This window comes from Fulmarus glacialis, unplaced genomic scaffold, assembly GCF_000690835.1.
Source record: "Fulmarus glacialis isolate BGI_N327 unplaced genomic scaffold, ASM69083v1 scaffold25584, whole genome shotgun sequence".
NCBI lineage: Eukaryota > Metazoa > Chordata > Aves > Procellariiformes > Procellariidae > Fulmarus > Fulmarus glacialis.
The window spans coordinates 1-11,368 of NW_009210258.1; the positions used below are offsets into that span (position 1 = coordinate 1).

The following is an 11,368-nucleotide window of genomic DNA, read 5'->3' on the forward strand; positions in this document are numbered from 1 at the left end:
CTGACCTGCGCTGAACGCGCGCCAGGGAGCTGCGAGCAAACGGTGTTCAAGCGAGCGCCCGAGCAGCTGCCGCGAGCGGAGGCCAGGCGCTGCGGAGGTGTTAGCTCCAGGCGCCCAGGCCCGCGGCTTCTTTCAGCACCTATTCATTTCGAGCTGTGAAAAGCAGAGGCGCACGCTGGTGGGTGGGGGTTAAAAAAAAAGGCGGTGTGCCGGCCCCCTGGGATGCCGAGCCCTTCCTCCCGACCCCGGTCCAGGCTGATGCACCCATGCTTCCCGTGCCTTGTACCCCTCTTTGCACCCATTGCTCCCCAAATTCCCTGCTGACAGACCCTCAAGCCCAAAGAAGTCTCACACCAAAAAACTTTCTTCTCACTGGATTATCCTAAGGAAATCAAGCAGGGATAAGATTATTATCCTCGCTGTGATTTTGCCCATGCTTTCCATCCTCGGGGGCGGATACAGCTCACCCCTACTCCAGCTCCCTTTGGAGGATCAGGGAAAACGTGTCCTCACCCCAAAATGAACCACGCTGGAGCGAGGCACACACCGGGGAGTGCCAGGCTTGTCCTTCAAGGACAGCCTGGAGCACACCCAGACACCGAGCTCCCCAGGTTCACCGTTGCAGCACAAGTCCCCACTTGGGTCTACACTCCTCAGAACTGAGCCATGGACTGGGGGTGCTGTGCGCGTGCCAGGGGCGACCCCAAAATTGAGGCATGGGGCAGCAGCTGCCTTCGCTCCCCGTGGCCTCGCGCCCGAGTGCCAGATGCGCGATACCTCCCTTGCTGGGAGGAAAGGGAAACGCAACGGCCTTTCCGACCGAGGGAAGGACCGCCGTTGTCTAGACGATGTGACTAAGGAGGGAAGGGGCCGACTGTTTGTACAGCTTTGGGGAGTGTAAACAGTGCCGACTGTCCCAAGCCCTTCAAAGCAGAGGAATCCGGAGATCGGATGAAAGCGCAGGGAAATTCTGGCTGGGTGTCCGGACAGAGCAGCTAAGGAGAAGGGGACCACTTAGAGACGAAATCCCCAACGCCTGAGTCATTTCAAACCAGCCCGAGAGCTGGGCGGCAGGCGGGAAGGAGGAGCGCAGCACCGCCAGCCGTGGGCAGGGCTGTGCCTGGGCTCCCAGGACTTTCCCAGCTTTGGTCGCTTCTCTCTGCGATCTCAGAAAAAGTGTCCTGAAAACGAAACTGGAGGCCCTGGGAATCCCACTCTGCCCTGCGGTGAGCTGGTTTGGCCTCTGCATTTCATTCAGCTCACAAAAGAAAGAGAAAATTATGTTTGAGAGGTTTGGTTTCCTTTTTTTTCTTTTTTTTTTTTTACAACTTTAAATACAGTACTGAGTATAAATTAATCTTACATTTAAAAAAAAAAGCCAAAAAAAATTAAAATAAAATAAAACCTCACCATCTTTACAAACCAAAGGAAACAGATTTTGGAACAGGAAAACAAAATGTCTTAAGACTTGAGGGCTTGGGGATGGAGGGAGGGAGCAACGTGCCGCCTTGGCAATGGTATGAGAAGTGCTCTGGGCTTGCAGGAGGCGAGGGCTGCGTCCCTCCACAACTTGTAACAGGTCCCAGGTTGCAGCTTCGCCTTCTTCCCCCGGCTCCCTCTGGGGCTTTGCCCCGCAATAGGGGTGCGTGTGTGTGCGAGGGGAGAAGCGGCTGGAGGCAGGAGGGGAAAGAGGGGGCTGCTGCGCTAGCTCTGGGCAGGCATTTTTTTCACGTGTAACTTTGCAACGCCCAGCATGGCACGATCCAAGACCGGGACTCCGAGGTGACACTGGGAATTCCCATCATGTGTAACATTTCTGCTAATGGTGACTGAGTATTGGGTGTGCAGAAATAGCCCTTGCCCTCAGAGTCCTCCTCCCTCCTCCAGAGCAGGCAGTGGCCCGAGAGGGACTCTACAACTGACCAACTTTACAACTTCTCTGAGGCCTCCTCAATTCGAAGAGTTCGTTTCTGTCTCAGACGGCTGCTGCCAACTGCAAAGACCATCCTCATTTCTTCCTCTATACCTACACAGAGCTGCCCACATCTTGGACCAACTTCCAAGCTAGGTGGGCTGGAACATCTAGCGGGCAAAAATCCAGAAGGAATTTGAGAGGGAAAATGTGAAGAAAAAGATGGGAGATGCAGGGACATTGGCATGGAGAAAGCAGTGGAGGCATGGTGCGCCCGTGAAGGGGTTAAAAACCTCGAGGGAATGTCATGATTCTGCTTTCAGGACCACAGAGCAGGCAAGGGCAGCTCACTGAGATTAAGTCATGCTTCTAAGTTTGGCTGTTGTTGGTCTTGTTGTGGTGCCACTTCGCCTCCTGCAAGGAAGTTGTGCTGGGGGGTTGGTGGAGAGTGAGAGAAAAGGGCAACAAGACAGAGAGAGATCAGATGATGTCTCTGCCTGTCCCGTCCTGGACCTCGCCAGCACGTTGCAGTAACAATGTGTTTTGCTGCCAGCCCAACGAAGCCAGTGCACGCAAGTGCCTCTGAGCTTCCTGCCACCGGGGAATGAAATCCATTTAAGAACATATATATATATATTTATATATGTATGTATAAATACACATACACACACACACACGCACACGTATATATATATACCCACATATACACGCGCACACATACAGAGCAAATTTAAAAAATAATCTGAGTCCGAGCCTGGAAAGTTGAATTCTCCACCAGCATGTGCAAAGACGGCTCCCCTTGGCAGGGGCCGGGAGCGTGGAGACGATTCTGCTGCTCCTTCCCCACGATCCAAACACCTTCCAGTCAGCACCAGGAGCAGGAGGGGAAAGGGAGGGGGGGAATGCATTTGGCTTCTTTGTTTTGTTTTGTTTTGTTTTTGTTCTGTTCCCCGAGATGTTGTATATCTTAGTGGTTTTGGTTTTTCTTTTTTAAAATAAAATATACACGCGCACATTAAAAATATATATCTGTCCAGGTAGGGCGATAAAAGTCCTTAGTGCATTTTCCATCATCGGTCGCCGCTCGCAATCTGAGATATGCCTGTTTTCAAAATGTAGGTCCAGTGCAAGTGTTGATCTCAGCCGGGCCCCCCAGCCTTACCAGAAACACGAGGGGAAGGGAGAATATTCCCCTTCCGCCCTCTGTCCGTTTGTTTTTCTCCTCCTCTCAGAAGAAATTGGACCCACTTTCCTTTTCACATTTTCCATCCTGTCCTCTGGAGTAGGGAAGGCATTGTCCTGTCCTCATCGCATGTTGTGGCTGTCGGGGTTCATGGTTTTATTTGTACTTTGTTCTTTTCTCATATATATATATATATTTATAGGTCATGTTTGTCCTTTTTTTGTGTGTAAAATTTTAAAATTATGCTAATAAATGAAAGAAGGGAGAGGCTTTGGTGGGAGAAGGTCCACTGATGGAAAGGGAAGCACCAATTGCCGTCTGAATCAGACGTCGAGGCAGACGGACAAAGAGGAAAAGTTATCACTCCAAGGACCCCATGGGGGCAATATAGCAAATATATTAAATAAACCTGGAAGTGAAACAAAAACAGGCATGGCATTAGAATACGTAACCCTGCAACTCCCCTCCTCTCCCGTTTTCTCCTCTAGCAACGTTTGTGTCGAAGTGCCAGATTAGAAGCCCAGGAGGGCTTTTGACCTTCTCTATTTTTTCCTCTGGACAGCTTGCGCCAGAGCTGAGATTTGCATGGGTTTGCATCATTTCTACCCTGGGAACCTTGGGCTGTCCGGGAGGATCCTGGGATAATCAGAGCCCTCGTAGTGCTAAGCGTGGGAATACCAATCCCAAGACACGGCCTCGTGCCCCTCGTCCCCGTCTCCTGAAAGGCCACGCGATGGAAGCCCATCGCCCCCCTCTCCTGAGGCGAGGGGAACTGAATGTGAAGTGAGCGGCCCAAGCTCGTTCAAGGGGCCATGGCAGAGCTGGAACTGCCGAGTCACAGGCCAGGGCTTTCCCTGTTAAGCTGTGCCGCCTCTCTCTAAATTCAGCCCCCCAGGTCCACGCCCTGGGTCCTCTTTCTTTTCTGCACCTTTCCCTCTCTCACGGGGAACCAGGGCTTATCTCCTTTCCCTTGTACTAGTGAAATTCTTCTGATGACAAGGGAATTACTCCTGTTTACACAAGTCAGGGGAGAAGAATCAGACCCTGGGCTGACAAAGTCCAGATCTCTTGCCAGAGATTCCAGTTCTCCTTTCCCCTGGTATGACCTTTCTTACGCACACAGGCTTCCCGCTAGGAGAGAGATGAACCAAAAGTGTCGCTGCTTTTCAGTCTTTCTGCCAACTCAACTAATGAAATAAAAGGAAAAGGGATCCCCAGAGCAACATTAATTCTCTGCTTTCAATGGAGAATCAATAAAGAAAGGAGAACAGGAGTTGCTCCACAGAAGAGATTAATTACATGGACCCTGAGGGGATTTAGGTGTAGAGAGAAGTCAGGCTCACTCTCTGCCTGTAAGGGAGGCAGAGAAAGGGGAGGGCAGGGCCTGATCGCAGCATGATCCTTCCACCCCTGCGAAGAGCCATAGAGTCATAAATAGGATGCACGCATTGGGTCCCAGCCTAGTCCTTTCCTCTCTGTCAACCCCAGTTTTATCACACCCAGGCCCTGCAGTAGCCCCACACTGAATGAGCAGCTGGTGCTGTGGGAAGCATCTGAGGTGCTCGGGCAGAACCGTGCCCTGGGAGAGCATTTCTCCCAACTGGAAAAGCAGCTTGGTGTTACCTGCCTTGTGCTCTCTCTCCCCTGCCAGCACTTCTATGCTACGAGGATTTCTTTCAGCACTTTCTTATCGTTGACATGCTTGTACTTCTTATGTTTCCTCTTCTGCGCCGGCGGCCGGCGTACTCGCTGCCTCTGCGAGACAGCGGCTGTAGTGAACGACGGTGACAAGCCTGCCAAAACAGAGGGGAGAGTGTCTGTACAGTGAGGGGCAGCTGGGTCATGTTGAAGTATCTTTCCCCACACACTATCAACAAAGAGCTCTGCAACAGGAGGGCCACAAAGCCTCCTTCTTCTGTTCTTCTGTCCCGCATCCTGTGTTCTCCACAGTCTCTGCTCTCTCCCTTTTCCCACGATGCCCTTCCCCTCACCTCTCACCTTCCCCTCCTTCATTTCCCTCACTTCCAGCCCCTTGCTGGGACCTCGGCTGGTATAAACCAGCGAAGGCCCATGGGATTCACTGGAGCTAAGCAGATTGAAACCAGCCGAGGGCTCTTTTCTCTCTCCCCAGTCTCTCTTCTCACGCCTCCCTCCACTCTACTAATGCCAAGATCCTTACGTCTCTGTTCACGTGGCCCTGGCCGGCTGTTCCTGGGGGGCTGACGGGACACTGCTTCACACCGACACTGCACATGGTCCTCCAAAGGCACAACGACTTTTTTGAATTTTGGCTTCCTCTGGACAAATTCGATTTTGTTCACCTATTTGGAAGAGGGAGGCAAGCAAAAGATGAATACAGCTGTAGCTCCCACTCTGTAAAAATAATCATTGTCAGTATGCTTCAGTACTGGCTTTCTTCCTAAAGGGTCAGAAGGCAGTTTATAGAGCACGGTTCAAATTCAGGGGTGGTGTGTATGGGAGCTAATTCTGCACACACCAGCAGAGCAGACCTAGACCAGGCAAGTTGGGATGTGACTGGTTGTTTCCCTGTTCCTGTTGCCACTGCTTAAGCAGGATGACTGGTTGATCACAGACAGAAACATGGGATGTGCAGAACACGCTAGCCTGTTTCTGACAGCTGTGATGGAGGAGACCTGGGGGCAACCAGAATTAATTCCCACAGGATCCTATAGGAAGGGCAAAAGGAGAAAACCTCAGGCCCGATGCAAGCAAACACAGCTTCACCAGCTCTGCTGAGGCCTGTCTGAATTTGTCTCAAGCTCTTTAATAACTCGCAGGGCTGAAGCCCTCAGCTCTGTGTTTCACGGGAAAGGCGGTACTCTGGAAATTCCCTCGGACTCTCCACCAGTGCTGACTCAGAGGGAAGACTCACTGTTCCACATCCCACCACAGGGCATGAGCTTTCTAGGGGGTCCTCCCACTCCAGGAGCAGCCGGGCCTGACCCCACTCAGCTTATCTAACAAGACCGTGGTCCCTGAAGTGCTCCACAAGCTATAAATACTTGCTCTGCCGCGCATCTGGGATTGAATTCCTCTAAACCTACTGCCCCCAGCAGCATCCCTCAGCCAGTGCCGAAGCAGGCAGGCTGTTTATCTTTCCTTGAAAGCCCACTCCACACGCTTCAGACCACACGCTGCTCGCTAGACAAACACTTCCAGCCAAACAATAGAGAGACCTCTGTCCTCAAAGAAACCATTTCCAGGTCACTTTTTCAGGCTGGCTTTTGACCTCTCACTTGTTTTTTCCACAAAAACAACTCCTGCTCCCCCCCCCATTTTTCCCTCATTCAGCCTGGCTTTTCTGAGAAAGGAATTTCCTGATGAAAAGGGCTGTGTGAATACAACCTCTCCCAGCCAACCTCTGCCGCCTGCCTGGGGGAGTTTCTTACAGCTCAAGCAGAGGATTAGTACGGGATGAGTATTATTTTTAAACAAGCTGTCTGGGAGGAAGCTGTGAGGAGATCACTGGTAGCTGTGAGGAGGGCAGGATCAGAGCAAGAGGTTAGCTGTCAGGTGTCTTGCTTGCTGCTGGAGCGGGTCAGGAGGTAACCGTGGGGCTGAGAAAGAGGAGAAGCTGCTCCAGCGCGTGTCTTGGGAAGAAGCTGCAGCAGCAGTGGGGGGATGGAGACTGACACTGCAAGCCCTCCTCTTTTTGTATCAAAAACAGTTCCCGCGATAAAAGCGTCCCGTTTCTTCTGCTCTAACACAGCAGACAAGGCCGCCTCGAGCCACAGAAATAGCCGCAGCATGGAGCTGCGGCTGGGGACGGTGCCCTGTAGCTCTGCTATGGTGACAGTCCCCAGCTGCTGGACAGCACCTGTGGGAGGAGGGAGCAGCGGGAGGCGTTTCCCTTACCTGGACATGCCGGACGCGAATCTGCGTGGGGCGACACTGCACGTTGCGGTTGTTGCAACACCCAGAGCAGCGCTGAACCTCCACGCAGGGCGGCCACACCACGAAGTTGGCGTTGGTGCTGTCCACCATGTTGCGGGAGATTTCAAAGACCACCGCCCGCGTCTTGCACTCCGCGAGGACAGCTGGCTCTGCTGCTGCCAGAGCATCTACAGAGGGCCAAGAGAAGAAGGGGAGATGAAATGGGCTTTGCAGCTGTTACCAACCCGCTGCAGCCACCTCTACTGGAAGAGAAAGACCCCACACGGCTCTCACACACACACACATGTTCTTTCTCCTTCTTCCACCCCTCCAGCTCCCTCCCTGGACAGAGCCGTGCTCTGTGGAGAGGCCCCAGTGAAACGATGCTTCTTACTGCAGCGGCAGTCCTAGGCAGGAGGTAACACTTCTTTAAAGCCAATCAGCACCAGCGTGATTTAAAGCAGAGCAGCTTGCAGAGCTCCAGACTCCCTCTCCTGCCCTCCTGGGGTGTAACACCCAGCTCCTACACGAGGTCCAGACCCTCCTTCTCATCTGTCTACACATCGATGCGCGCTATAACCTCTACCCCCACACATGTATCTCAGACATGCAGCTGCACCTACCCACAGCTGCTCAGGTGAATGCCCCAACAATCACAAGGTGCAACACCCCCCACTCACCTAGGCTTCGTCGCTCTCGAGACAGGGTCACGGGGTTTTGACCAGTCTGAGTTGCATTCAGGTCCAGGCTCGAGCTATCCTCCTCTGCAAAGGGAAAGACATGACCTAATAGCAGTCGGTAGAGGCAGGAGAAGACAGCAGGCACTTGTGCTCTGCTTACCAGGCAAAATGCAGAGACGTGGGATAAGCCAGGCCCCCAATATGTCACGCTAGGTGTAAATCCACCAGCAAGGTCACAGCTGTGCTGGGGCACAGACACTCTAGGTTTGCTCTTCGCTCAGGCTAGGCAGTTCAAAGCAACAAGCCCATCGTGAAAGAGGGGCCCCAGCCAGGTCTGGGAAAGGAAAATTCGGGCTCAAGAATGGCAAGGCCTACGGCAGGGCTTCCTGGTGTCAGAGAGGAGTAGCGGAGGGATCCAGATCAGCTGGCTGAGACCAGGATATGGCAAGGAGGACCAAAGACCAGATGGGACCAGAAAAAAGTTTGGTATATAACACTGAGGTGCCTTGCTGGGATGGCTTGGGACTGGGAGAATCAGGGTGTGAGGGGGCAGGTGAAGGGGATGATGGGGGGAGGTGGGGTGCTTGCTTTCTCTCTCCCAACCTACTGCAGCCACTCTAGGTTAGAGTCAGTTTTATGACAGAAGAACAGAAAAATAAAGTTAAAATTACTTTTCCCCCTTTTCCCAAGGTAAGCTGCAGGATCTGGAGGTAATTCAGTCAGCGATGGGAGAGGAAGGCAGATAGCATTCAGGCCAGCGCTGAGCAGTTCCCTCCCACCCCACTGCTTTTTCCCATAGGAAGCGCTGAATAGAGAAATGCCCATAATCCCCATGGAGCACTCCAACACGCAGCCCCTCCTGAGCTCCGGACAATGGCCGCGCTCGGAGATAGCTCCCACCCAGCCACAGCTCTTTCCTTCTCTGACCTGCTTTAGCAGCTGAAGGAAGCTGAATGGACGTCAGCATCAAGGGAGCAATTTTCTTAAAGGGAATTTGGGGCCAGTGGAAGATCTCTGTTTATCAGATGTGCGGTGGAGCAGACTTCCCATACCTATCATGTCCCATCCCTCTTCCTCAGTCCTGCTTTAGTGCAGGAGGAGCAGGGACTTTGCTCTCTGTTCAGCTCTGAAGCAATTGCTGAAGGTTGGGATGGGTGCACAGAGGCTGTATTTACAAGGCAGGAATCCTGTGCCTGAGCAGTCAACATATATGTGTGACGTGGACAGACAGACACCCTTTAAAGCGGCTGGGGAGGTGTGATCAATTCTAGGACACCATTCATCTCTCCCTGAGCCAGACACCCAAAATGAGATCTGCTGGATCACGCTCTAGAAGGGCATGTAGCTCTCCAGGGGGCTCCAGAGGGTGTCTAGATGACTGGCTTAGATGGCCACGCCTGCTTTGCGGGCAGTCACAGTTAAGGTCTACAGCAGCATCTAAGGTCAGGAGAGCAGTATCTCAGTTCATCTGTCTCCTGGAGCTGCCTAATCCTGGCTCCCTGTGCAGTCAGTGGAGGGCAGCAGCTGTGACACATACATGGGGCATGGACAGCACAGGGAATAGCCCCAGCCACTTTGGGATTATTTTGCTAATACACTTATTTGCTAATACACTCATTCCACACAGGCCAAGCAAGTGGTGATGCCCCTAGGTCACTACCTGGGAGCAGATGAGAGCCACAGGGTGCAACAAAGAGACAGCTTCACAGCACCATTTTCTGTTTCCCTGACCAGCCTTTCCCATCTGGGACCTGAAGTGAAACCAGTGACTCAAAGCTCTGCAGCCTTCTCCCATACCCCTGGGCTTTTCCAGCCAACAAGAGAAGCCCATTTTATTTCTTAACCATGAGGGCGGTTAGTAACTGTGATAGAGATGTATCTGTTCCTTAGACACCGGGACATGACAGACTGCATGCATCTTCTCAGCCGCTCCTTCCCCACCCCTCCATCCTGCGCCGCCTGGCATTTTATCAAACGACGGTGGGGGCTGCCTTTTGTGCAGAGGTTGAGTTGATGGCGGGGGGGAGGGGGGAAATAGCAACAACTGTTGACTTGAAACAAATCTCCTATTGAAAACCGGGTCCCTCCCTCCCCTAGGTTGTCCTTCTACACCCGGGTCAGCACTGAAGACAGTTGGGGCGGGGGAACCAGCCTGGGACAATCCAGCACAGCTAATTTTGGAAGTTGCCCCATTGTGTGGCTCGTGGACAAGGAGGAGGGAACTGGTGAGGGCAAGGAGCGGCCGTGGCGATGGTGGGGAGCCTCGTCGCCTCTTTCTAAGGCAAACAATAGCTGAACGCAGCTGGTGCCCTCCCCCTCGCTTTCCCCCCCCTGCCCCTCCAGGGCCGTTTTGAAAGGCAGCGGGAATGCTTTTGAGACTGCGCCAGTGGTTGGACTGGCATAGGAAACAAAAGCAGGAAATTCTGTTCCCCCGTAGATAGTGTCTCGGCAAGGATTACAAAGCTCCAAACAGACAAAACACGAGAGAGAAGGCGAGCTGGGGGGGCCGGGGGACGACGGGCGGGAGCAGGGTTAGAATAGAAAGGAATTTGCTCTGAAGAGACCGTTTATAAATAAATTCCTGGGCCAGCCCAGCCGCCGTGGCGCGTGCTCCAATTCCCACACGTGCCGACCCCTCCACGCTTCGCCGCTCCTGCCGCTCGCTGCGCTCAGCCCTGGCCAAGTGACCCCGAGGCACTGCAGCCCCCGGAGCTCTTATCTATGGGCAGGAGGTGAAGCGATGCTACCCTGACTTAGCCCCTGTCCTGTATCTCACCCACGGACACATGCTCTGCTCCTCTCATCCTAAGAGCCTCTGGGAGCCCGTGGCCTTTTGTGGATGTTAAACCTGAGAACCCACTCAGCCCTTTCCTCCTCTATCACCCTATTTCCACCTCACGTTTCTCCACCTCCTAAACTGATCCTTGGCCAGTTCAAGCCCTGCTGCCTGTGCATCTCCCAGGGTGAAAAGTGCTGACCTCAGTTCCTTGCACTTACCTTGCCCATCTCCTATCATTTTTGGAAGCCAGTGTCCCTCAATAGACCAGGCAGTTAGGAGGAGATCTAAAAAGGCATCTAGCTGCCTAACTCCCACAGGTTTCAGGGGGGCTAGGTGTGTAAATAGTTCCTGAATGGTTCCTATATTTATAGTGAGGTCTGTTGATAGCGTGCCTGCTGGAAAACAGAATATCCCCTCCCTCCCCCTCAAAGAGTTAAGAAAAAATAGAAGCGTGTTTGGTGAAGAGGAGATTTACCTACGGAGTCTATCCGCAGGGCACGCTGGAGGTCGCTGATGGAGCGCACTGAGCTGCCACCCAAAATCTCATAAATGTCTTCGGGTATGGGGTCCCCCTGCCAGATGACAAAAAGAAAAGAAGGGGAGAAACAAGCGTTAGAGAGGAGATCTGAAAATACTGACTGTGCCATGGAGCGGGAGTGAGGGGAATCGAAGGAGCACGGAGGAGGCACGACAGAACCGGCGAAATGCGAAGACGTGCCCTCATAAAGGCATGAGCCTGAAACCTGAGCAAAAGCGAGAGCGCCCCTCTCGCTGCCTCTCACAAAGCGGTCAGGAGACTGAAAAAGCCAAAAAATGCCCGGGCTGCGCACTATGCAAGCAGCCAGCAAGACTTCTTTCTCCGGTGCTGTATGACTTCTCCAGGTGGCCTCTCATTCATGCTCCCTGCAGTCAAGGCGTTT

At 53.0% G+C, this 11,368-nt stretch overlaps 1 protein-coding gene across 1 annotated transcript; it reads right to left on the bottom strand.

Moving 5' to 3' along the window:
- Positions 1-3,320: 3,320 nt before the first annotated feature.
- On the bottom strand, positions 3,321-11,095 carry PDGFB (platelet-derived growth factor beta polypeptide). Its single transcript, XM_009577122.1, has 6 exons — positions 10,924-11,095; positions 7,670-7,753; positions 6,972-7,177; positions 5,275-5,416; positions 4,719-4,888; positions 3,321-3,504 (listed from the first exon to the last, which is right to left on the bottom strand). Exons 1-5 carry the CDS (start codon positions 11,093-11,095, stop codon positions 4,752-4,754), a joined length of 741 nt encoding a protein of 246 aa, XP_009575417.1. The 3' UTR covers positions 3,321-3,504; positions 4,719-4,751.
- Between the last annotated feature and the right edge of the window lie 273 nt (positions 11,096-11,368).

What these genes read in the sequence shown, in the direction of transcription:
- PDGFB (XM_009577122.1), bottom strand. Translation starts at nt 11,095, where the DNA reads ATGGCACAGTCAGTATTTTCAGATCTCCTCTCTAACGCTTGTTTCTCC. An exon ending in CCTGCGGATAGACTCCGTAG is followed by an intron (nt 7,754 to 10,923) that starts GTAAATCTCCTC and finishes TTCCCTTTGCAG; the next exon opens with AGGAGGATAGCTCGAGCCTG. An exon ending in AGGGCCACGTGAACAGAGAC is followed by an intron (nt 4,889 to 5,274) that starts GTAAGGATCTTG and finishes CTGTTTTGGCAG; the next exon opens with GCTTGTCACCGTCGTTCACT.